The sequence below is a fragment of the Eufriesea mexicana genome, unplaced genomic scaffold, assembly GCF_001483705.2.
Source record: "Eufriesea mexicana isolate 0111107269 unplaced genomic scaffold, ASM148370v2 scaffold1146, whole genome shotgun sequence".
NCBI lineage: Eukaryota > Metazoa > Arthropoda > Insecta > Hymenoptera > Apidae > Eufriesea > Eufriesea mexicana.
In genome coordinates, this window is record NW_016909275.1 from 1,545,522 (window position 1) to 1,571,940 (window position 26,419).

The 26,419-nt window shown below is 34.4% G+C and overlaps 1 protein-coding gene across 1 annotated transcript in view; it reads left to right on the forward strand.

Moving 5' to 3' along the window:
• Positions 1 to 26,419, forward strand: part of LOC108547657 (uncharacterized) — a 192,991-nt gene that overhangs the window by 120,590 nt on the left and 45,982 nt on the right. The window contains exons 12-18 of the mRNA XM_017900257.1: positions 178 to 402; positions 903 to 1,076; positions 2,169 to 2,330; positions 2,422 to 2,664; positions 3,315 to 3,545; positions 23,036 to 23,141; positions 24,242 to 26,030. Coding sequence (XP_017755746.1) covers positions 178 to 402; positions 903 to 1,076; positions 2,169 to 2,330; positions 2,422 to 2,664; positions 3,315 to 3,545; positions 23,036 to 23,141; positions 24,242 to 26,030 — 2,930 coding nt within the window. The remainder of the gene's footprint in view (positions 1 to 177; positions 403 to 902; positions 1,077 to 2,168; positions 2,331 to 2,421; positions 2,665 to 3,314; positions 3,546 to 23,035; positions 23,142 to 24,241; positions 26,031 to 26,419) is intronic.

Sequence of the window (26,419 nt, forward strand, 5' to 3'; positions counted from 1 at the left end):
ATATTATAATATAATAGTAAACTTAAATTATTTTTCAAATTAAAAATTTTTAGATCCCCAACTTCTTATTAAGATTGAATATAAGCGACATTAGATTTCAGTCTTTCATTTTCCACAAAAGGATTCATTTTTATAATTACATTGTTGAGTAGTAGGTGTAAAACGATTTTGTTACAGGATGGGGAAACTACCACTGAAATAGAACCAGAAGGAGAGTCTCACACCACTGTGGACAGCGCAGTTCTCCAAGAGGGTGAGCGCGAAAGAGCCTCAGAGGAATTTGACGACGCGGCCAATGTGGAAGCTCTGCTGAGCGACCCATCCAGCGAGCTTACGCCTCAGATTCGTGCCGCCATTAAGGCCAAATGGCAGAAGATCGTGGGCCCAGACACGGAAATTGTGGTAGGTAGTTTGTCACAGTAATACACATTTAGTCAAAATAACACTCGACTATTATGCATAGAAATTCTTGAAATTCTACTAATCAGCATCATCTCAGAATTTGCCTCAGAAAGACACATTTAAAATTATCAAACACGAGAATTCAGAATCAAAGATTTCTATCTGGAATTAATTAAAATTTCAGTTCAATTAGAATTTTATTCCTGGAAATTAATCTTTGAAAATTTGGAAGCTGTGAATTATTCTTGCCTATTTTTCATAGGCACATTTAAAGAATTATTTTCTTAGTATTATAAAAATGATGAATTATTTAAAACTGTAAAATTATACGTCTTTTGTAATTAAAAGATTGAGAGAAAATTTTGATTAATAGCACTGAGCAAGAATTTCTTTTTAAACGTTGGAAATGTTATTAATTATTAATTATTTAAAATTATGAAATTGATGAAGATTTTGTAACTCAAGAATTAATAGGGAATTTTTTCGTGGATTTTTCGTAGGTAGCACAATTGAAGAAGTTCGCAGAAGGCAGTGGTCTTGGAATAAGCCTGGAAGGGACGGTGGACGTGGAGAACGGGCAGGAAGTGCGACCGCATCATTACATACGATCGATCCTTCCGGAAGGACCCGTAGGACAAAATGGAACGCTACGTTCCGGGGACGAATTGCTGGAGGTAATGCAACACTTCGGTTACCAAGTCCAAGAACCGTCCCTTGCCCTTAAATGCAATTAACATGGAGGATTAATGCCTCTGGCAGAATGTGGTGTGGTCTACTACATTGAAGTTTGACACTGGTTTACTTCGTTAATTTGCTGCCCTATTTTCTAACGGCAGGTGTAACTTGGTTCCATTACTGTGCCTTTAAAGCCACATACTTGGATAAAGTAAACGAGTAAATGTAAAATAATTAGCTCTACTATTTTGTATTTATTAATGAAGAAATTGTAAAATAGGGAACCACTATCTTTATGCTTTTTACATGGAGAAATTTCTTGAGATATTTAAAGATGAGGAAATTAAATTTTGATGCTAATATTGATAGGAAATGAAAACTTTTTGATAGTGGGAAAATTGGGAAGTTAGTAATTTTTTGTTATATGTCTTGTATAATATTACATGTGCAATATATGTATTTGTGTGATATACATGACATTAATTGCGCGGTACTAGTTTCTGCTCGAGTATCACAATATCAAATATAGAGTAGACACAGCTTTCTAAGCACAGAAGCTTAGTGTGGACCTAGCATACTGCCCTAGATAATCAGCCATCTAAGCGCTAACCGTGTCTAATACAGCTTAACTTTGATAATTAGGCGAGAATTATTGCTCTCTTTGCAGTGGAACCGTGAACCTAATAGCAAGTATGTTTGCTTCTAAATTTTCTCTTGAAATCATGGCACACATTAAAATTAAAAATTCCAATAAATAGAAGCATAGCAATTTGTTTTTTAACCTAGGAAAAGCAATATTATCTAAATAAAAAATACTGGAATTATAATAAAACAAAATACCTGAATTATTAGACATTGAAAAATTGTAATATTTTCTTTATATTACTAAAACCAGAATACTAAATAAAATTGATAATTCTAATTTTCAGTATTTAATAATAATATTCATTTTAATAATTTAAAGAAATATAAACTATAATCATCACCATCAACCACTTTTCCGTGAATCACAAGCCTCTCTACAAAACCAGTAAATAATAAAATGATTAAAAGATCTCACTGTTAATATTTATCGTTTTTGCTGTCAACAGGTGAACGGCTATCGACTACTCGGCATCAACCATATGGAAGTAGTTAGCGTGCTAAAGGAATTACCCATACACGTTCGAATGGTATGCGGAAGGAATATCGCCTCACAGGATCCCCTGTGCCCCATTGATACTGCTCAACACCAGGCTGCGTTTCAAACCAGAGTAAGAAGTTGAACATCTTTCTGAGTTAAGATTTAATCTAAGCTCGTAATATCGGCAATTGGAGCGTAACCAGGTGAAACGTGATTTATAGAGCATCCTTGGAGGATCACTACAGAATTTATTGCCAACGATGGACCGTCTGGTAAAGGCCAAGTCTGATGGCTCTTTGGCGTCAACGACGACCACAGCCACGGTGACTGATGCTAGCTTGAATAAGATGAAGTCACGATCTCTGGAACCGTTGACAGGTCTAGCAATGTGGAGCTCCGAGCCGCAGATAATAGAACTGGTAAAGGGAGAACGGGGCCTTGGGTTCTCCATTTTGGATTATCAGGTATGGCGATGTTGGATTGGTTCGGATAAACTTTTGGTTATTTATATGGCGATGTAAGCATAAGCATACTAAGAGGGAGAGAAAAAGGTTTTATTTCAATGAGATGGGAAATACTGTAGATTAACACAATGCAAAATTTAGTCGACATTACCTCAAAACTATGTTATAAGTTTATTATTAGACTGCAAGAATATTTCCACACCAATGATAATTGAGTTGTTCCTGTGATAATGGTGTTGAGTAACATTAGAATCTTTTAATGTTAAGCTGATTTATTGTTACTATTTGTGGGCTGAGATTAGTAGATGATGCAGAAATTCCCAAGATTATTGCTCTAAATAAGATCTAATAGATGAATTACAAGGGATCAAACGTATTACACGATGGAGAACTTACGCAGGAAAGAAACCATAAGAGCATGGCTGTTCAATCAAGATCTTATCTTGTTACAGTATTCAAATGCACATGCTTTACTAAGGGATTGTAGAAATTGGATCTTAAAACTTACTATAATTTGCTTGATTCTATCTATATGGTGTACCAAATACTTGAAGCAAACCTTAGACAAAAATTCAAATCATCCTAGTCAACCTACCTAGTCTTGTCCTAGACACCAGAACTGAGATAAACCTCGTGTTTGTTTGTTGTAGGATCCAATGAACCCCAATGAGACTGTGATAGTAATAAGATCGCTGGTACCCGGTGGCGTGGCTCAGGTGGATGGCCAACTGATACCTGGCGATCGTCTTCTATTCGTCAACGATATAGCCCTGGAGAACGCGACGCTGGACCAGGCTGTGCAGGCACTGAAAGGCGCCCCTAAAGGCACCGTACGCATCGGCGTGGCGAAACCTTTGCCCATTCCAGACAGTATTGTCCAGGTGAGCGATCAGGAGGATCGAATCGAACCGACTATCGATAGGGATAGCGAGACGGCCACGTGCTCGATCATGGATAGCCACAAACAGAGGCGAGAATATTTCAGGGAGCGTAAAGTGAACGTGATTGAGCCGCCCCATCATATGGATTTAATCGAAGGATTAAAGCATCAGCACAATCTCGTTAAATCCGAGAGTTTCTAAGAGCGAGTTTAGAATGGACTTGAATCGTTGCTACCTGAGTCTTGTTTCTGAGTAAACTGGGCACCCTCTATTCCTAATTGTCTTCTGTTTTGAGATAGAGGTGAAAAAGAAGAAGTCATGTTAGATTTATTTCTCTAACTTTGAATGCTCTATTTTTTAATGAAAATTGTATAAGTAGTGGTAGAAGATCATGTAAGATCTTTGTTGCTTGCTTATAATTCATACATTGTCAGAGAAATTACTCAATACTATAGGGGTATCTCTGATAAACTAGCATTCTATTATCAATAAAGACCAAACGTGTGACATGGCTGTTTCTTTAATGTCAAGTGGTTTCACTGGAGATATTAATAGGAATCGAAGGTGCCCAAAAATCTCAGCATGGTTTGGACAGCGTTGATTCAGATGTACAGTTCGATTAACATAGTTTTGTTGGTTAGACTGTACTATGATGTATATAAATCATGAAGAGAAATAGAAAGGAATTGATTGCTCTTATATATAGTAAAATGATTAGCTATACTTACACGCGTTTACACAGGACCATACCTGTACATTGTACAGGTTGATTGAGACAAATTAATTCATTAATAAATTGACAGAATTGTTTCTACAAATGTAAGTATAATTTTTCACATCTTTTTGGCTTTAGAGAAACACAAATATTTTTTGGTGTTCAAAATGATACAACTGATTAATATTTAGCTATTGATTTTATAGTATAAGGACTATGAATCATCTCTGATCTTTGGGATTCGCATAGGTGATCAGCCAAGCTACATTGGTCGAACTGTACACGTTATATATTAAATTTAAAAATCTGTCTGTGCTTGCTCAACCCCGTTGTTACTTTTTCGAGAGATTATTCAGCCTCTGTTTCCGCGTCTATCGAATCTGGATTCGCCTCGCGACTCGCGTGTCTTCGAGACGACCGATTTTCCCAGCGAAATTCGTATTGATCGATCGATTGGACATTTTTCGGTTTTTCCTGGGTACCTTTTTTTATTGTTTTGCTGTTGGTCTCTTGGAATTTGAATCAGTGAAGATGCTTGTAGGTTTTACCCCAGGTCGTTCCTACAGGATGATCGCGATTGTACAATGATTCCCGCGCGTTTTCCGGAGTGTTTCCGTCCAATAATAATTACTAACACGTTCCACGTCGTGTGAATCAATATTCAATTTGTAAGTAATACCATAATTGAAATACCACAAAAAATGGTAACAAAATATAGCAACATAAGTCAAATTTTATTAAAAATGATCTTCCTATAGTCTCATTGAAATCAGTTGATTCTTCAAGATTAATTGCCTCACCACATTCTACCTTGTCAAGCATTGTTGTCCAATTTTTATATATTAAACAAGGAATATATATATGTAACAATGATTTAATTCATAAACTTGAATAAAATTATATATTACATTAATCTACTCAAAATTATATTTAAAAGAGAAAATACACATTTTAATAAAATAATTGTGTATTAACAATTTGGAAAAAATTTCAAATATTCTATTAATGTAGAAATAATAATTAATTATTGATGAGTTCAGGATTAATTTAGCTACTAGATCGTATTAAGGACGAACAATGAGCTGGGTAGAAGTGGTGGGGGAAACGCTCTACAGTGGCCTCGCGAGGCCAATCGACTTTCAATCGAGCTATATCGACTGTTTGACTCAGTTCTGTAACAAAGTTTGCCTTTCACACGGCGTTCAACGTGCAGATACATACCTGTCTGACGTTTCAAAGAGTACTTAATTCGTCATTAAAGCGTCTATTAACAATTATTAGCACAAGTACTTTTATCTTGATAATAACGACAAGTAGTCTTCGAACGTGGTTTTTACTAGAGAATCGAGCCGTTTCGTGGGACTTAACGAAACGGGTTTCCAAGTGAGAGACAAACTCAGGAATTGGAGAACATTTTTCGATTACGATACGAGATGAGATATCGAGAAATTGATATGATTAGTGAAATTCGTTAGATTTCTACGAAGCTTCTCTTCTATTTTCGACGAGTTTTACAGATTTTTCGTTCACCTTACTGCAATTATGAAATTTTATTTACCATTTACGGCACGAATTAATGATTTTCTTTTTGTTTTAGAAGAATATATAAGACTGTCTGTTATTGACCAGCGTAATATTCTTACGTGGATTAACCGTCTTTGATAGGTATAAAATATTCGCAAAAATAAAATAATGGTATTTTTTAGTGGACAAGGTTAATGCGGCAGTTATTCCTGTTGAACGAACAGTATGAAAATTTCTTCGCATTTTAAATAAACATTTTCCAGCGTGTATGATTTATAGATAATAAATAGGGTGCCGTACAGGTTGTTTTTATTTTGTTTAACATTATCCGTCCTAACCCTGTTCCATACCTGTTCTTTTCTTTTCAGTTACACGTTTATTTATTTATTTATTTCGCATTTGTTTTCTTATTTTCTGTTCTGTGGACCACTTTTTGTTATTTTCAACAGCTTTCGTTCGATTATGTATATTTTTTAAATCGAGTATAGGGTGTTTCAGGAAGAATATAAAATAATTTTACCTCTTTATAGAAGGATATATTTTTGAAAGGACAAAATTTTGAAATTAACGGGAAAAAGAAATTCTAAATTATTTTTTAACACTCGTGAAGAATTCTGACGATAATTTTGAATATTCCAATTTTATCGTTGTGATAAAGAATATTGTTTTAGGTATTAATCGAAGGATGTAGATTTGAGATGTTTTTAATACAAAATGGCGTCTGTCAGTGACTTTACAAAGTTTTCATGTTCTTCTTGGAGCTACCTTCTACATCGAACCATGAAATTTAATAACAGAGATTCTTTAGATTCTTTTAACGAACTGATTAAATTACTCGCTTAATTGAACACGATGAACGATTAGAATTAACTCGATTCGGTTTTATAGGTCGCAATTTTTTTTTCCTTTTTCTCCACGAGAAAAAAAGTCTTTACTCGATGTTGAACCGGAATCAGTCAGCGCTAATGGATTTTCTTTCAAACTCTCAAGTTGAAAAGCGAGTAGCTGCTGTGGCTTTGTTCGAGAGCAGGGGAAATATCTAAAGTGGGTTTTAAAATTCTGCGGCGAGCAGTACTCGTAAACTAATAGATCACCACTAAACCTATCGTTTTATCGGTAAAGCAGCTTTTCTATTATGCTGCTTATTGGAAAGAAATTCATGGAAAATTCAGGATAAAGTTATAAACGTCTAGTTTTGATTTAATTCATTTCAAATTTTTTTATTTTCTCCATCAATAGAATAAAATTCTTTTACGTAATTTTATATATTTTCTTTTTCTCCTCCTTAAAGAACTTTGTGAAAAATTCAGGATAAAGTTATTAGCTTCTATTTTTGATTTAATTCGTTCCAAATTTTTTTTTATTTTCTCCACCAATAAAATAAAATTCTCTTACGTAATTTTATACATTTTATTTTTATGCTTCATTTACTTTATTTTATTTGTTTTATTATTATGTTTCATTTACGTTATTTTATATTTTTTTATTATTATATTCCATTTGCTTTATTTTATATATTTTATTATTATGTTTCATTTACTTTCTTTTATACATTTTATTTTCATATTTCATTTACGTTGCTTTGTATATTTTATTATTTTAATTTCGAGGATTTGGACTTTGAAGTTAAAAAATATATGAAATATATAACAACGTAACAAAATTCGAAGTAATTGTCTTAATAATATTTGAAGGAATTTTTTAGATTAATTTTGGAAGAAATTAAAAATCACGTGGGTGAAACAACGGAAGAGAAATAAATGAAATTTTTTAGATTAATTTTGGAAGAAATTAAAACTCACGTGGGTGAAACAACGAAAGAGAAATAAATGAAAAGATGCAGTGTTTTTGTAGCTGACTGATTCCGGCAGCGATTTACAATTTCAAAATTCAGCATCGGATTTCCGCGTACCATTTTATTCAGAAAAAGGGAGAACAGAGAATAAAAGATGAAAACTAGGGTGAAGTGATTCGTGCAAGCAACGTGCTCGTATTTCGATTCTGTTTTTTAAACAATTTTTCTCAGTGCAGATAAACGTGAACAATCTTCAATATAAATCGTGTAATTTTCATACGAAAATGTCAATTTCAACTTCCACGATACTTCGTAAAAATTAAAATGCACACTGCACCACAAAAATTATTTACTATAATTATTTTCAAACCACTGCTTAGAGATCGCATTGCATTTTCCAAAACCAAAATTAAACTGCACGAAATTTTACAACAACAGACTTTTACGTCCAATAAAGGATCAAAGGACTAAAGACACCCTCTCCAAAAAGCTTATTTACTCCTATATAACACAAAGAATCAAAATTCAATGAGCAGTAAACAAATAAAAATTCCAATACAATCACAAATTACACAATTCCAAATTTTCCAACCATCTACTCCAAAAAAGAAAACAAGATTCAAGCAATATATGAACTCCTCAAACAATTACCCAGAAGACCACCACCTACCAAAAAATAAACTGAAACAACACCTACAATTTTCTCTCTCACCCATGACTGAAAGACATAATCGATGACCACCTAATTCTCAATTTTCGATTGAAATAATAAAAATGCACTCTATTCGCGACCCCAAGAAAATCCGTATTTATCCAACACCAAAAATGCTCGAATAAACGATCGAACAACCTGATCCTCGCCACGAAGCAACTGCCCAGTTCCAACTCCCCGAAGCTGAACTCCCCAAAAACGAGGAGAAAAGTCTGAGAGAAAAACAGGATCGAAATATCTCACGAGCGAATGGCTGTGATACGAAGCATTTCCTGTGTCGAAGTCGGAGCAGTTGCAGCGAAACGACGAGCAATAAAGCACGACTCGTGGAAGGAAACGAGCTTTCCTCGTGTCGTGGCTGCTTGGGGCCACTGTGGTCCCAGCTATCGATCTCGGAAACGAAGACTCTTAGTCTGCGGCTGAGCTCGGATAACGAAGTTATCGGAGCGCAGTAAATCGTTGCCAAGAGGAGAGAGAAAGACAGAGGGAGAGAGAGGGGGAGAGAGAGAGAGAGAGAGAGAGAGACAGAGAGACAGAAACGCAACGAAACGGAAAAAGAGAAACGAGGTGAAAAATAAAATAAAAATAAAGAAAATAAAAATAAAAATGATAGAAGATGTCGCGACGAGTGCGCGGTTCTTGTGTCGGCTGATTAGTCGATTAATGATTTTAGAGTAACGAGAGAGAGAGAGAGAGAGAGAGTGAGAGTATTCACGTTCACACGTGTGCATGTGAAGAAAAACGGGGTTCGCGCGAGAAAGGGTGGAGAGAAATGGCGAATTATTCAGTATATAGTTGTGCATTACCGCGGATGGGTTTATAGAATGACCAACCATCGAGACTGCTGAGTAAGTACTGAACAAAACGATTGTAATAGTGAATGAAAGTTGCCTGGTAGAGTAGCTGAACAGAACGAACGAATAATTATTCATTTTTGCATTCGACCGACTCTCTTCACTGTCCTTCGAACGAGGCTCACCTGGTACACACGTGCACACGCGACACGCATCACACAACCACGTGTATACGTAACAGGAACTTAGAGTTGTGTACAGGGTGTTCCATTTTAGTGGAAATTACCGGGTGTCTTGCAGGTAATGTCTTGCTTGTCGAAGAGAATTTCGTATACTCGAAGCTTGGGAATATTAATTATAATAATTATTTAAATGGACGTGATAAATAATTTCCTTCGTGAGTATAGTAATGACGGAATTAATAATACTAAGTTCAATTTTTCAAGTTGCATTCCGTGCTTCTTTTATTTATTAATATTGCAGTGTTTGTTGAGAGGAATACGATGATTCGTGTATTAATATATACTTCATGCAATAGAGTGATAAGATAAAGCTAATTAAGTATGAATACTGTACGTTAATTTTCGTTATTTTATTATTTATAAATTATGATGTTGTATGACATATTATATATTATGTAGTATATTGTATTACATGAATTTCAATTAGTATTCATTTGAATTTAATGCTTGCAATTCTACTACGTGGAATGTCAGGTGACATGTCATACTCATACGTCTCAACAAACGCTACTGTATTATGAATAAAATAATAATTTTACAATTATTTATAATTGTGGGATGCATATGTATCCGATTAAATGGAACACTCTGTATGTATATTTATATATATATTTAGCGATTTTTCGTTTATCGTTTTCTCTTAGATGACCTTTCGTTCTTTCTGATCTTTACTTTATCCTTTTCTTTAACTTCTTTCAGTTTCGTTTTGCTTCGGTTACGTTACATTTGTCGTTTGTCCGTTTACGTGACTCGGTGATGTAGGGTAGAGAGTAGAGAGGGAGATGGAAGGGGGATGAAGTGGACGAGGAACAGGAAGGGGTTGTTTTAGGGATGTGAAGGTACATTATTGGGGCAGGGGTTGGTGCAGAGGTGATGGTTTCGCTTGGACATTTCGGGTTTAAATATTTATTAGGGTCATATTGTTGTTGGGTGATTAAGGGTTGGTTGTCAGGGGTTGATGTGACTCACTCGCGTGACGTTCATATTTAAGAGAAATAAGGGAATGATGGTATTACGTGTAATGAAATATTTGGACATTTTGTTATTAAATATTATTGTCTACATAATTTTGAATTTGATTTTTACTCTTTTTTTATTTTAATAAAAGCTTGCTTCCTTTTCAATTAAAATGGCTATTTAAATAATTTATGAAAATGAAGAAATAGGGATTTTTTGAACAATTTCTTCAAAATTCTTCGTTTTCCTTTGATTATGAAAAAATTAAGAATATTCTGGTTTGAGATAATTTGAGATACTCTCCGGTATTTTTATCTTCTCCTATTTTCTTTTTCTTTTAAATGTGGTTCTAATTCCTAATTTTTTGAATTCGTAAAAGAATTAGAAGTATCAATATCAATTTGTAGAGCATCGAACTGTTACTTCTCATAGCTTCCATTTTTACCACCAAACACGTACATACAAATTCGAATTAGAAACACGTTGACAAATAAAACAAATTTAGTTAATCTTCTAGATACCACTAGCTTCTCCTTCTCATTTCTATAAGTAGTGCAGTAGCGATATAACGATACTACTCTCTCTACAAACCGCTTCCTACTCAAAACAGCAATATTAAAATATTAAGAAAAAAGAAGAAAAGAAAAATAAGGGAATTGAAGCGAATCCAGCTTAAAAGCCTATTAAGCACCTCCCCGATGTCATGAAACATGGAACCGGTCCCCAATGACAATTAAAACGTTAATCCTAATTAGTTGACGAATCAGTCAATATCAATTCGCACCGTGACGTAGATTATTGGAACAGTACGTTCAAAAATTAATTCGCACTCTCTGGAGAAATAAACGAGTGTCCATTATCTCTGCATCGACCTGACGCGTTAACCAGATCAGAAAGACCCTCATAACGAAAAGTTAGAGCACCAGAGGGAAGCAAGGAAAGAGAGAGAGAGAGACAGAATTCGCATGAGCTCATCGAGAGGTCTCGAGTAGGCTTCTCCTGACAAAAAGAGAAGCAAAAGACCACACGGTAATGGAATTAAACTGGAAAAAAGAAGACAAAGACATTAGCTCACTGGAGTCTGGTAGTTCCAACCACCGTCGATAAGCTAGGAATCATTCTTACCGTCTCCCTCCATCTTCCTTCCACCATCTAGACACCCTAACGATCCTGTCGTGCCACGATTGTTTCTCTCTTTCTCTCAGCATTAGCACGGGGTGAGCTTTCATGGGTTACCCTCGCTTTTCACCCAAACCTTGTTGCTTCCTGGAGGTGGCATAGTGTTAATAGTAGATTATATGGGGTGTGTTTGTTGGGGTAGATAGAGTACTTGAAATGTTAATAATTGACGATTATTGGGATGCTGATATGTCAGTTGTAAAAGAGAAATGGTAGTTTCATTTTGGGGATGAAATCTCATGGAATATTTATTATACTACATGATATGGGGTGTACTTTTTGGGGTAGATGGAATACTTGAAATGTTAATAATTGACGATTATTGAGACGTTCGTATGTCAATTGTATAAGAGAAATGGAAGTTTTATTTTGGGGATGAAATATGGAATATTTATTATATACAATAGATAGCATCTCTGTTGGGGTGAGATTTTTGTCTGAATTTATCTTTTTATCTTAATTGTAGTGTATAAAATTAGCAATATATTAACGATAAATAATAATTTTTGATTTCGAGACATCCAGAATTTTCAAAAAGGAATATTAAAAAGAAATACTTCATTTTGAGGGTGGAAAAAATTTATTGGATATTAACAATAGCGAAATATTGAAACAGTATAGAAAATTTATAAAGATAAAGTATTAATAATAAATAATAATTATTTCTAGGGGAAAAAAAGAAAAAAGGAAACAGAATTTGTGAGACAGAATATTAACTTTCACATTTGCAATTTAGACTAAAAATTAATTGATATAATTAATTAAATAGCAATTCAATGATTCACATTTTACCAAAAGTATTTCAGACACACCCACCAAAAAATTTCATAATGCACTCATAATTCTGAACAATTATCTCGGTCGTCATTCAAATTTAATTTGTTATTGTATAATTAAAAGATCTAAATTTTATTGATGCTATCTAAAAAAGAAAAGGGGTCCATCAAAATCCTTTTTAAATTGAATTCCATGAAAGTCGAAACTGAAAAAAGCAAGGGTAACACGAAGTTCTCATCGAATCGCCTCCACCCTTTCGATCCTCGATCGATCACAGCTATGCGACAATTCCTCTTCTCACCTGTGTCTCTTCTTTTTAGTTTTCCGTAGAGGTCTACTAGAGCATTCCACTACTGTCTAACTACTCACTGGCACCTTTCTTCACTATTATCAGCAGGCTGTCCTCGTGTCCGGGGATCGACACGCGTTACCACTAGACACGGGGGTCATACTCTTCTCGACTAACCTAATCGAACCGGATATGTACCTCGAGCCGTGGACTCGTTGACCCTTAGCATACCAACATGGCGTTGCTCAGGAACCCCGATACACGTTTCTCTAGTGTCTCATAATTATTAGAAATAGATGCTCGACGATTTTTTCTTTTTTCCTGTATTTTGTTATTGATTTGGTATTGATTTCTTCACTAATTGAGTAAATGTGAAATATTGTCTTTCTTTATTGATTATTTTATTATAGAATTTATAGAGAAAATAGGAATAGAATAGTAGAAGAGTGATAGCTTTTGAGAGCTTTTAAGCTGTTTTATTTATTTGGATATATGATTTTTTAAATTAGTACAGTAGCTAATAGTTAAAATAGAAATTTGCTTCTTTAATTGCGTGAGAGAATAATTGATAATTAGGAATGGGAATATTTATTTGGGGAATGGGGAAATGTCTATGGTGTGCAAGTCATCGTGCCATTTGGTATGGGAAGATTGTTATGGGTTGAGGGTGATTCTCTCGGTAATCGAAATGATAGATACACGTGATTGGATAAACAGGAACGAGTGATTAGGTAAATGTTTCTTAGAATTATTTGTGCTTTTATTTTAATGGAATGTGTTTTTGTTATAATAGAATTTAATTTGTTACAATAGAAATAGATAGTAGATATGAAACAATATTTTTAATGGATTAAAATACGAAATTCATATTTCTTTCTCATAGACAATAATATGCATTTAATGACTTTTATTTTATAAATATTTCCAGCACACAAAAATACAAATTAAATATTTTTTATAGGTAAAAATTTGAATTTAATATCTCCAATAGGCAAAGCTATAAATTTTATATTCCTAACAGATAAAAATACAAATTCAATGTTTCCAATGGACAAAAATACGAATTCAATATTTTCAGTGGATAAAAATTCGAATTCAATATTTTCAATACACAAAAATACGAAATCAATATTTTCAATGGATAAAAATTCGAATTCAATATTTCCAATACACAAAAATACGAATTCAATATTTTCAATACACAAAAATACTAAATCAATATTTTTAATGGATAAAAATTCGAATTCAATATTTCCAATAGAGAAAAATACGAATTCAATATTTTCAATGGATACAAATTTGAATTCAATATTTCCAATACACCAAAATACGAATTCAATAGTCAAAAATAAAGAGGGAAGCAAAAATACTAATTCAAGATGACAAGAAAAATGAAATAATTAAGTTAAGAGAAAAACCACATGAAAACCTAAGGTTCGCCAAGGTTTCCCTTAGACAGAAAAACGATCACCCCAACTTGGTATGCTAAGGGTTAATCCTCTTTCCTTCGACGCTGGATACCTGCCCGCAACTTACGCGATTCGCTATACGATCAGACTTTATCCCACAGGCTTCCTTTATCTTCTTTTCTTTTCTTTTCTTTTCTTTTCTTTTCTTTTCTTTCTTATTGTTTCTTTCCTTATTATTCTTCTATTTTCTCTTTTCTCCCACTTTGTTTCTTCTTATTCTTATTCTTGTATCGCTTCGAGGTATGCACGTGTTCGCACGAACGGAATATTCGTGGAATTCATGTGTACACGCGTGTACACGCGGGCTACGTTCAAATTCGATTGAGTCTCGAAGGCACGCGATAGTCATTCGTTGGTATTCGATCATCGTTGCCACCATCGTCATCGTCATTTTCATTTCTCATCGTTGGTCGTGTCGATACTTTCGATTACGTAGGTACTTTCGATCGAATCGCGTTTGGAATTAAGTGGAAACAACGCAGAGAGAATGCTGGATCATTCGATGATGCTTGCTGGTCTTTGATGTTGGTCAGCTCGCTGCGATCTGATTGCAACAGGGATGAAGTGGCATAGTGAACTCGAATGGGATCCAAATTGGGGGAATGAGAGAATTGTATAGGAAATCGGATTTGAGGGATTTGGCGAGGTTTATGGGGAAGATATTTGTTTTCACATCTAATGATACCAGATGAAAGAAGTGTTAGACTGTAAATTGTCATTTGTTAGTTTATTTGGTAATTGTTGAATTTTTTAGAAATTTTTAGAATTTTGGAAATTTTTAATGGTACTGTAGAGATTTTATTGTTCGTGTATCTGTGATTCGTATTGAAAATAGATTAGTGTTAAATTGTTATATGTTCCTATATTTGTGAATTGCTAATTATTATACAAATTTTCTTGAATTAGAGAGACGAGGTTTAAATTTTTAGAGGTTTAAGGAGCTCTTATTTTATTGTAGAAATTTCATTTTCATATTCGTGGCTAACAGTGTTTATTTTGAGAAAATTATTTGAATTATTAAGATAGAAAATAAATGATAATTACAGGTACGTAGAAATATGGTCAAAAATTATTCGTATATTAATAAAATTAAAGAGTGTATTAAATAATTATACAGTAAAAATCCAGATCGCAGAGAGTTGACATATATATATCTTATAGAATTTCAAAATCGTTCCATTTTTTTCTCTCAAAGAAACAAAGATAATATCGTGTTTCATAATAATAATAATCTCATTCTGAATAATAAATATAAATATCTAAAAGCATTTTAACAATCTACTAAATCATGTGTCCAGTAACCACCATCAACATACTTGTCGCCATCACTATAATCATTAGAGAGTCTCAATTAAAAACTGGTACAAGTGCATTTTTTCAAAAAATACAAAATAATCATTAGAAACGATTTATACAATCTTCTCTCAAATTTTTTAATCATTAAAAAATTATTTTGTTTTGTTTTTAATACAAATTTGAATATCCACTACAATTAAAGGTCATATCACCAGTACCATTTTTCCCTTGAGCCTCTCTCTGAACCCTCCTCTCTCTTCATACATACTAAACCAACATAATCGCACCAGATTATTCACCCCTGCGTATCATGCAGCATCTTGCATCGACACGATCAACGATATCTTAAAAAGAGAGGAAAAAAATACGAAATCCAAATTCCCTCAAAATATGTACGAAATCAAAAAGAGGACGAACGAAAAGGAGACATAAATTCAATTTAAATGCGACATTAGACACGACGAGGAAAGTTTCGAAGTTCCACCGACCATGGAATCGTTTTCCACCAGTTCCAACCACGTCTGATCGTCGAAATTCATCGCGAATAATTTATTCGAACCCCGTGCAAGCTGGAAAAACGACGGAAGTCGATTTCGGGATCGATTCGAAGCTCGTTTGGGAACTTTCGAAACTTTCCCTTCGCCAGTCCGATCCTCGACCGCCCGTAAGGCGAAATTTCCATGGAAACCGATCCAAAGGCACCGACATCGGGTTCTCTCGAATTTTGCCACGGTTTGTTAGCGTTGTTTCTTCGGTGCACGTAGAAACGAGAAGAAAATAGGAGAGACGAGGAATAAGGAAATAAGGAAATTTGCCTTGCGGCGGTGCATCCACTTTGAGCTCTCGCTGCAACATCTGTTATACTTACTTACACGAGCATGAGTCGTTTATTATAAAAGGAGAGTATAACATCGTAGCTGGTCCTTTGTATTGTTCTTTTCTTTTTCTCATTCTTCTTTTATTTATTTATTTGTTCTTTTAGCTGGATTAGAGGCCAGAGTTTTTATAAATAAATAAAATGGATGCAATTTTTAACCCTCGACTGAAGAAATGAGGTTGAAGTGGTGCGTGTGTTGTATTCTTTATTGGGGTTGCTTTGGATTATTTAGATTAATTTTCTAATGATTTTTGCCTGTGTTTTTACAGTATTTAATATTTTTCTGCTTTTGGGATTTTATTTTGTGGTAATTTAAATGCTTGTTTGTTCGAAACGTAGTCTTCTCATTTTCCAGAATAAGTTTGTAATGAAAAGTTGAATTATTTGAGTTATTATGAAAAATGAAATTTAATTAACCGTGGAAATTTTTAATGCAGATTTTCTCTTTGTGCGACGAGTAATTTGCGTAAATGTATCGCCACGTTTCATTTCATTCTTCCAGTTGAGGGTTGTTCTTTATTTAACGCTAAATAGATCTGTTCTCCGTTTCCGGTACACGACTCGTTAGATGCATTAATACAGGGTGATTATACACCTTTCTGAGTGAAACTGAAAGGATTTGGTAGGTGAGAAGGTAATTTCGAGCTTGAATAATTTCATTATCCTTTGTTAGCTTATTCTCAATTCAAATATTGTATTCAAATTTTGACAATCATCGTAATTACTAACAATTAAAGCTATTAATTTAGTGCAATTGGAAAATCCATTTTTCGTTAAAGATATGTCACAGTTTCTCATTAAAAATATAACTTGATAGAAATTGTTCTTTAAGTTCCAAAAATTAGAATAAAATCACTGTAATTTAAAAAAAAGACCACCAATAACAATAATAATCTCTATTATTCCATTACAAATCATTTACAATCCAAAGTATTATGATTAACTTCATTATAAAAATTTTTCTATAATTAATCGATACTTAATAATTTCCATTTGAAATAAATTTCTGTTTCTCGTTTTTTCGAGTCAATTTTAATATTTCCTAAGGTGAATAGAAATCAAAAATATTCAAACGTTGACAATCATCGTAATTATTAACAATCGAAACTATTAATTTATTGCAATCGAAAAATCCATTTTTCGTTAAAAATATATCACTGTAATTTTAAAAAAACACCAATAACAATAATAATCTCTATTATTCCATTTCGAACTATTTACATATTAAAGTATTACAATTAACTCCATTAAAAATTTTTTTACAATTAATCGATACTTAATTTCCATTTGAAATAAATTTCCGTTTGTCGTTCCTTCGAGTGAATTGCAATATTTTCTAAGGTGAATAGAAATCAAAGAAGCAGGGACGTATCGATTCTTCAAATTTACCTTCTCTCTCTCTACCAATCTTTTTCCTCAGACATTCATTCAGAGGAAAAATGTCGATAAATTTACAAATCACCCTGTAGGACTTAACATATTAGATAGCTTGTTCTGCTCTTTAACTAGAAGGAATGCTCGCGTGGAATGGCGTACAGGATCGATCGTGACGCAGCTACATCCATCATCTCGTCCCTTCTATTCTTTTCTCTCTCTTTTTTTTTCAATTTTTTTTCTCTCTCAAATTATTTCTTTCCTTTCGATACTCTTTAATAGCTGTCCTCGCGTGATTCGCACGCGTTCCCGCTACTAATTCGGCTATTTCATTTTCATTTTCAGGGCAATGCTTAAACGTCCAGAACCGGAACCGTTTGCGAAGTTGCGAAGTTCGATCAATTTGCCGCAAGTTAACCGACCAAAGAACGAACGAACCGATATTACGAAAGAAAAGAAAAAACGTAAAACCGTAAAAAAAAAAAAAAAGAATTAACGAAATACTATATATAGTATTTATATATAGTATCTACTCTCGCGATCGACGAGAGTGCCGTCTCTTTGTCGTCATCGTGATCTTTTTTCTCTTTTCTTTCTTTATTTATTTATTTATATTTTTCCATTAATTTCATCTTTTACTAACCTTTTTATTTTTCTGTAGATTTCATTCAGCTGTCTTTTTATTTTTCCGTAGGTTTCATTGGACACGACGAGCTTTCTCGAAGAAAAATATTTCTCCTTCTTATCTTGCCTTCTTCAATCTTTTATTTTCTTTAATTAACATTTTTCTTTATTTTCCTCGTTCTTTCTTTTTCTTTCTCTTTGTTTGGTTTATATCGGGTACGTGCCAAAGTTTTTCGAAGAAAAATTTCTGTAGCGACAGTTCTGTGAGCAGCGACTTGGAAATATGGAAATATTCGTTGGGTTGGGGATTTTGAGGTTAGTTTGAATTGGTATTTGAAGTTTTGAAGTTGATCTAAATGTGAAAGAAATTTTTCTCAGGTGTTCTGTGCAATGTTCTTTTGCTTTATTGCTTAAAATAGGTTTAGAAGCTGTTTTAATAGTTTTAGATTCAATATTGATTAGATTTGTGATACTGCATGAAGATTTCGAGGAGTCAGTTTATGAAATTAATATCGATGTTATATTTTGATGGTGAAATTTTGTGGAAATGTTTAATTCTGTACTTGTGACATTTTTCTATTTTCTATTCGTGGCACGTGTCGAAGTATTTCTTCAGAGAAACTTTGAGACACCCTGTATACTTTACGCAACGAAGCTAAGAATTCATAATTATTTTCATTCGTTAATACAGTAATTAATTTACGAAGAAAGGAAGCTTGCAAATTGATTTATTTATTTTTTTAAATTATTTCCTTTGTCTTAAAATACCACATAAAATATTTTCAGTGACCATTTTGCTTCGTCATTTGCAATAATTAATTTGCAGAAAAGTAGTTTTCCAAATTTATTGATATATTTATTGAAATTATTTCTTTTATCTTAAAATACCATATAAAATATTTTCAGTCGTCATTTTACTTCATCATTTGCAATATCCTGTATACTGTATGCAACGATGCTAAGAATTCTTAATTATTTTTTCTTTTTAAAGTATCGAATATTTTTATTCGTTAATACACTAATTAATTTACGAAGAAAGGAAGCTTGCAAATTTATTTATTTTTTTAAATTATTTCTTTTGGCTTAAAATACCATATAAAATATTTTCAGTGACCATTTTACTTCATCATTTTCAATACTTAATTTGCAAAAAAGTAGTTTTCCAAATTTATTTATTTCTTCATTTATTCTTTATAAATTTATGATCTCGTTTGACATCCAACTCTCTGCCAAACCAATTAATCTCTTTTCATTTCGAAGACCATGTTTTAAGCATAGGTAAGTCTCCGTTCGAAACCAAAACGAAGAAACTTCAATAAAAATTTACAAAAGATTTATTCAGTCGACTCCTTCAATTTTACCTTCGACGTCAATTTCTCAAAAAAAAAAGAAAATCCACGTTCTCATTGGCGCTCCGAGCAAGGTGCAGCCTTTCTTTATTTTTTATCCTCGCGAGAGGTGACGAATAAAATCGCGAAGGTGCTTGTGTGTGTGCGTGAAATCGTTTTTGACAACCAACTCGTCGAATCTCGTACCTCTCGTAAATGAATTAATTACTCGAACGAAATCGGATAGGAAGCACGCAAGAAAAAGGTGAGGAACATAAACGATCGTGTTACCAGCTCGTGATACGCTTTTTGTTTAATGACAGAGAAAGAGAAAGCTCCTTTTGTCTGACGTAATGGCGGCTTCCACGAAGACAAAGCGCCACCTACGAAGTACTGACGCGGGGTACAGCATTATTTCAGTAGGCGATACCCCTTTGAACCTGCCTCTCTTCTCGCTCCAACACTTTTCAGCCCTTTGTTCAACCCTTTGCCACGTTCTAGTAAATTTTCGAATCGATTTTCATTCGTAATTTTCGAATTTATCAATTCAGCAACGAAACTTAAATATAATATCACGAATTTTATTATTTCGAGAGATAGAGATAGAGAGAGAGTTGATTATTTTTAATACCGTGTAATATACATTTGTTTAATAATTATTTTATGCTAATATATATCTCGACACCAATAATAATTAATTAAAAAATATTGAAAAATTGGGAATTTTTATTTTATATCGCATTGTAGGTTTAATTAATAATTATTTTGGAGTAGTGTATGTTTTAATATTAATAGTGAAATAATGAATAACTATACTATAGATTCTGATGCTACTATAATAATATTTTTGTGATATTAATTTAATTCCATAATTATTATTATTTTTATCGATAGTACTAGCCTTGTTTCTGAAGGTATCCCTTGATATTAACAAATTTCACGTCAAAGAATAACTATACTATAGATTCTGATACTATTATAATAATATTTTTGTGATATTAATTTAATTCCATAATTATTATTATTTTTATCAATAGTACTGGGCTTGTTGCTTCTTAAGGTTTCCCTTGATATTAACAAATTTCACGTCAAAGGGTTGAAAACGAAAAGTACTTCACCTCGAAGTACACCCGTACAACTTGTACATATAACATCGTACTGCTTTTAACATTTTTATCTCCTTTCTAAAGTATTCGTGCCCCAAGGTGTTTGTTCTCATTGACCAGCGATCGAACTCGATCGAGTATCTTCGTCTCAGGTGGACAAATATTGATCGAAGGTTCGATCAACGTCGAGGTATCCTTATCAGTCATCCTTTTGGTGAATACGTTGCTATTTTTCCTCAACATTGCAACTAGCTTCTAACCATACTTTACAAAATTTATTCATATCTATATAAATATTTGTACACTTAATCCTGTATTTTATTTTATATTATTCGAAGCTGGTCTCAATGCAGGAACAAAGTCTGGAAAAATTTTCCAAAAGGATCCGAATTTTTGATAATGCAATAAGACCTCGATTATTCGAAGTGACATAGACATAGGCTCACGTTTAAATTTAAATTTACTAATTAAATTCAATTAATTTGACTAATTACGATTTTAAGACGGGAAGACGTTTTTAAGTGACGAATAATTTAGGTATGAAAATTTTTCAAGTGACCTGGGACGACCTTGATTGTTGTTAAATAATTTTAGATGAGTTTGAATAAATATCGAATGCTCCTTAATGACGTTTACTGACCTTGAATGAACTATCGATGACCTTGAGTGACGTTGGGTAACTCTGATTGACTGTGGACGAACTTAGGTAACCCTAAATGACGTTCTTGACTCACTTTTGATGAACTTGAGTGACCCTAAATGACCCCCAGCGACCTTGAATAACGTTGTATGACTTTGTACGTTGTAACGTGATATTATTCGGACAATGGAATAATGTGATAACTGGTGTTCGTGTAATCGAGGTCTTGCCATATTAATTTGGCCATTGTTAAATGGACAGACTGACATAATGTATATCATACTTGTTCACCTCAGCACGTCGACAGTATATACGCTAGTCACCAAGTATTATTAATAGTATTTGCAGCGTATCATGATCGTCAGCACGGACACGTGCAGTTGTGTGATCGCAGAATTACCTCTGCGAAATTTTGGGTTTATGAAAGTTTATATTCGAGGCTTGGATATTTTCGACATTTTTAAATATTTGAATAATAAAAAGAAAAAGAATATTCCACGAATATTTAGGTTTTCTTAAACAAATCTTATTAGAATGGTAAAATAAATTACCACGAATCACTAAAATCATGATTAATTATTTTTACGATTAAATTTTAATTCATGTTTTAGTATTAATTATTGAGCACTTATTTACTGCCTTGAAATTAATAGAAAATTTGGAGAAAGGTATTTTTCGTGTAATTTCAGGATACTATTGATAATTATTTCTTTTTTCCAAACGAATTGGTGTCTTGTCTTGCGATTACTAAGAATTAATCGGTTTTTGTTATTACCTCACTATCTTCTTGTTGAAAAGAGAAAGGACCAAAATAACGTAGTGAAAATAGCAATGTAAATAGTAGTTAGAGATTGTTCCATAAGTGTTTTAAAATTGTTGCTTTACTCTGACTCTCTTCATACTGCGTTAATACCCGAAACTGTCTGTATTATAATTTCCAGATCTACTGCTCGTTGACTTCGTATTCTCTGCTTTCGACTCGAGATGCTGCCAATGATTGTGCATTAATTATTATTAACAATCGAGCCATTATTGGAAACTCAATTATTCCCCACTGTCTGATCAAGAACGATCTAATTCTACTGAATATTTTATAAATATTCCCGCTTGACATAATTCGAAGGGTACATGCGAAATAAAAATTTCTTCTGTAAATATTGCATGAAAAATATGAACAAAAATTCCAAAATTCCAAAAATGAAAAAGCAATTAAAATATATAATTATTACAATAACAAAGTAATTGTAATAAAATATAGAATATAAAATATCAAATTCATTTAAATTCTCTTTATTGTCTGCATGTAAATTAGGAATAATTAAAATTATTAACCTATGATATTAATAATTATTTGTTAAAAACAAGAAATATTTAAGAATATATATATTAAAAAACGTATTAATTTTACCTGTTCGTATTTTCTTTTAATTAATATCGATTTATGTAAATTTTGAGGTATAATTGTTATCAATTTGCAATTTGTTATTCTCTAAAGCTATATATACACAACTGTGAAATCGATGACGAGCAATTATTGGTAGCAGCTCGACACCCAAACTTCTCTCTCGTTTCACCCAGAAATGAACACGAGTTTCGAGCTAGCTGAACTGTATCTGTACCATTTATCGAAGTAGCACTTGTCTCGAACCGCTTCTCTGATTTCCCGCGCGTTCGTCCCCCTATTTCGAATCCGCGATAGAGGACCGCCTACTTCCGCCCTCTGACGATAGTATTAATTGTCTGATTGTTTTCTCGCTTCTTTTGTATGTCCCGATGGCCGATCCCACGGCAGAGGGTGCCGCCGATTTGCCCCGTGAGACGCAGCAAAAGCTTCCCCAACGAAAGCGAAACGACAGATCACGCAGCCGAGCTCGAGGACTTCCTCTCCTCCAGATCAGGTATTTCTCCGGGTCATCGACAGATGGAAAATAAAATCGCGAATTTTTCTCTTAGTTCCACTCCCTACCGAGCAACAATACAGAATAATTACAGAAATTTAACCACTTGCGCTGGAAAGACGTGTCACGCACGTCGTAATGCTTTTGTCACAGAATCGTCAACGACGTGGTGCACACGTCGTTAGGTAATTCTTACCGAAACACTGGACCATTCTGACACACGCCTCTGTGAATTTCTTACCACCGCAAGTGGTTAATAATTTTTATTTACTTTAATTTCTTTTTTTAATTTAAAAAAATTTTTTAAATTTAATTTTTATTTATTTAGGAAATAATTATTTATTCTGGTAATTAAATTGTTTGATTTATATTTCTAATCAAGGTTATGGATTATTGTTATTAAATATAATTAAGAACTTATTTAATTTGTTTGATGACAGATAATTATTTTTTAAATATTTTTCTCTTGATTTATATTTGGATTATTTTCAACCCTTCGTTTTCATTTCTTCCTAGCATCGAGTCGGTGAAAATTGGTTTATGAGTAGTCTATTATTAGCTGTCTTTGTACACTCGTGTTATTTGCATATTTTAGCATAGTCTAGGTGTCTATCGAAAATTTCTTGACGCGCGGAAACGTGTCAAGCGTGAACATCTTATCTAGCGTTTGTTTCACTGAATGCATTACGTGTCAATGCATGAAGTTCCCGATAATAGTTAGAACATTAGTTTCAATTAGTCACTTTGGTTCATTTACTTTTCGAGGACACTTGTTTCAAAAATAAACTCAAGATAGTGTCACTGGGTGAGTCATAACAATAATATACAACTCAAGCAATAACATTTCGTTTAAACACCATAATGCACCATAAATAAAAGTACACTTGGGATTCTTATGACACTATACCTTGACAGTTGCTAGATTCATCAAATTTTTTACAGTATCACGATAGGTCATTTTATTGATTTAATAACAGATCACAGTAGGTTCGATGTCAACGAAAGAATTGAAAAGAATTTATCAAAATTCCTAAAAGAATTCGAAGATAAGAAAAATCGCAAGTTTGCTCCGTTTAATCAGCCTTGCTTTCCTTTTTCAGGCGTGACAGAGCTCTCTATGGACAAGCCGGAGTCCGAAGAAGAAGAGGACCACTGGAAGGACGCATCTCCTGTCACGCCCACCTGCAGTCCAACGAAACATCCACCCAAGCCTCCTCAGGCAGACAAACCTGTAAAAACCGTGGAAGTCGAGGTACACGACTTCCAGCCGACCAGTCCTCTGGAAGGAAAAGACGTCATCATAATTGACAGCGGTGCCACACCGCCTAGCAAGAAGATGGCGATGAAGTACAACCAAGAAGTGACCACTGGCGTGGAGAAAGTAGCCCCTAAGGTGAAATTAAAGAGAGAACCAGTGATAGAAGTGGGCGAGTCATCGCAGAAAGTGCCTGAAACCACGAGTCAGCCATCGACGTCCACTGAGAAGCGTGCAGACTCTGACAAGAGAAGAACCCTCAGGCGAATGGACTCGGAGGAACGCATGTCCGTGTCGAAAGAGGCAGTGAGCAAGGGTGACATGGCCGAGAAGGGTGCTAAGAAGAAGATCTTGAAGAGGAAGGAGCACGATCGAAGATCCTCTAGGAGAAAAATAGACGAAGAGGAAGAACCGTTCGAAGAAGCTTCCAGAATGGAGTTCGAAGACTCCAGAAGAAGAAAGGACATGGAAGACGCACCGATCAGGTCCAGGGAAGAGAGGAAGAGCCTCAGGGAACAGGAGTGTATCGAAAGAGTGACGGAATTCCTGACGAAGCACAGTGTGCTGACCTATTCTGACATGGCTCTTGGCATCGAGCAGGACCTGGACATGCAACAGCCTCTGGATATCAAGGAACAACGAATCACACGTCCATCTAGTCTTATAGAGCCTCAGGAGGAACCCCTTCAAGCTGTCTTAAAGGAAGAACCAGTAGCAAGAACGAAAAGAGAGCCTATAAAGAGGTCAGAGGAGCTTGTCAAGACACCCTCTTCGGTGGAATCAGAGAAGTATGTACCTGCAGCAGTTAAGATGACTGTTGTGACGCCAGACAAGCCTCCAGGTGGCAGTGAAGAGGTTAAAACGTCAGTGACGAGTCCAGAGATAGAGGTCCCCACGACCAAACGCAGGAGTTCGATGAGAAAGAGACCTGGAGCCTTCTCTAGGGAGTCTTCCAGGGAATCCTTGCTGGATGACACGAAGAAGGAAGTCAGGATACAGGAGAACGTCGAGGAAATCTTCTTTGAAGACACCAGTGAACAGATCTCCGGAGTCCTACCCGAGGTGCAGCTGGTGAAGGCTAGAATCATCACTGCTGAGGAAGCAGCTGCCAATAGGGTAGAGGAACCGATGAAAATCGAGATTCACTCGCCACCAGAGGTAGTAGTAGTCTCTGATTCTGTTAGAGTAAAGACTGGAAGGGTTCCTTCTCCGGAAACCGTGGACATGTCTCAGCTGCACTCGCTCAGTCTAGCCAAGTCCACGTCCGAGAATACTTTAGTTGACACCGGTGACAGGATCGGTGAGAAGAATAAGATTTCCGAGAGGAACCTCAAGGCTGAGATCCTCTTGGACTTGTCCAAGGTCTCGGACATGGGTGACGACGAGGAATCCATCGATGGAGAGAAGAAGGAGAAGAGACTGACCAGGACTGGCAGCGAGGGCTCGAAGAGGCCCGGATCGAAGGGCCAGATCAGGGCGAAGGAACGAAGTGAGTTTAAGATTGGAAGCCTGGCGCAACCGGATGAACCGGAACTGACCATCCTGTTGGAGAACGCGGGGGTAGAGAGGAGGAGGAACGTTGACGATGACAGGGATAGCTTGGTGGATTATGGCGTGGAGAAAGTGATCAGAAGGTGAGTGATTTTTTAACAAATTTTGACAGAATATTGCATCTAATTTAGGACTCAGTACTCGAAGATTAATCCATGATTACTCGTGTCACCTTATGAGACGTAGACATGAACTTAATAAAAAATAATATTTATTTATAATAAAATAATACTTATTTTTGATATAGGAAATTCTAAACATTTTATTTCTCGTTGTGGAAATTAAAAATGGCGGATGTCTGTTATACTCTCGTGAATAATCTTGGATTAATATTTTCGAAAACTATTTGAATCAACTTAATACTGAAAATTTTATTTTCAATTTTTAATTCGTCTTTATTATTGGAAAATTTTATGTACTTAAAGAATTTCTTTCCAGATAGATTTTTTGTCTGTATAAAAATATATATTAT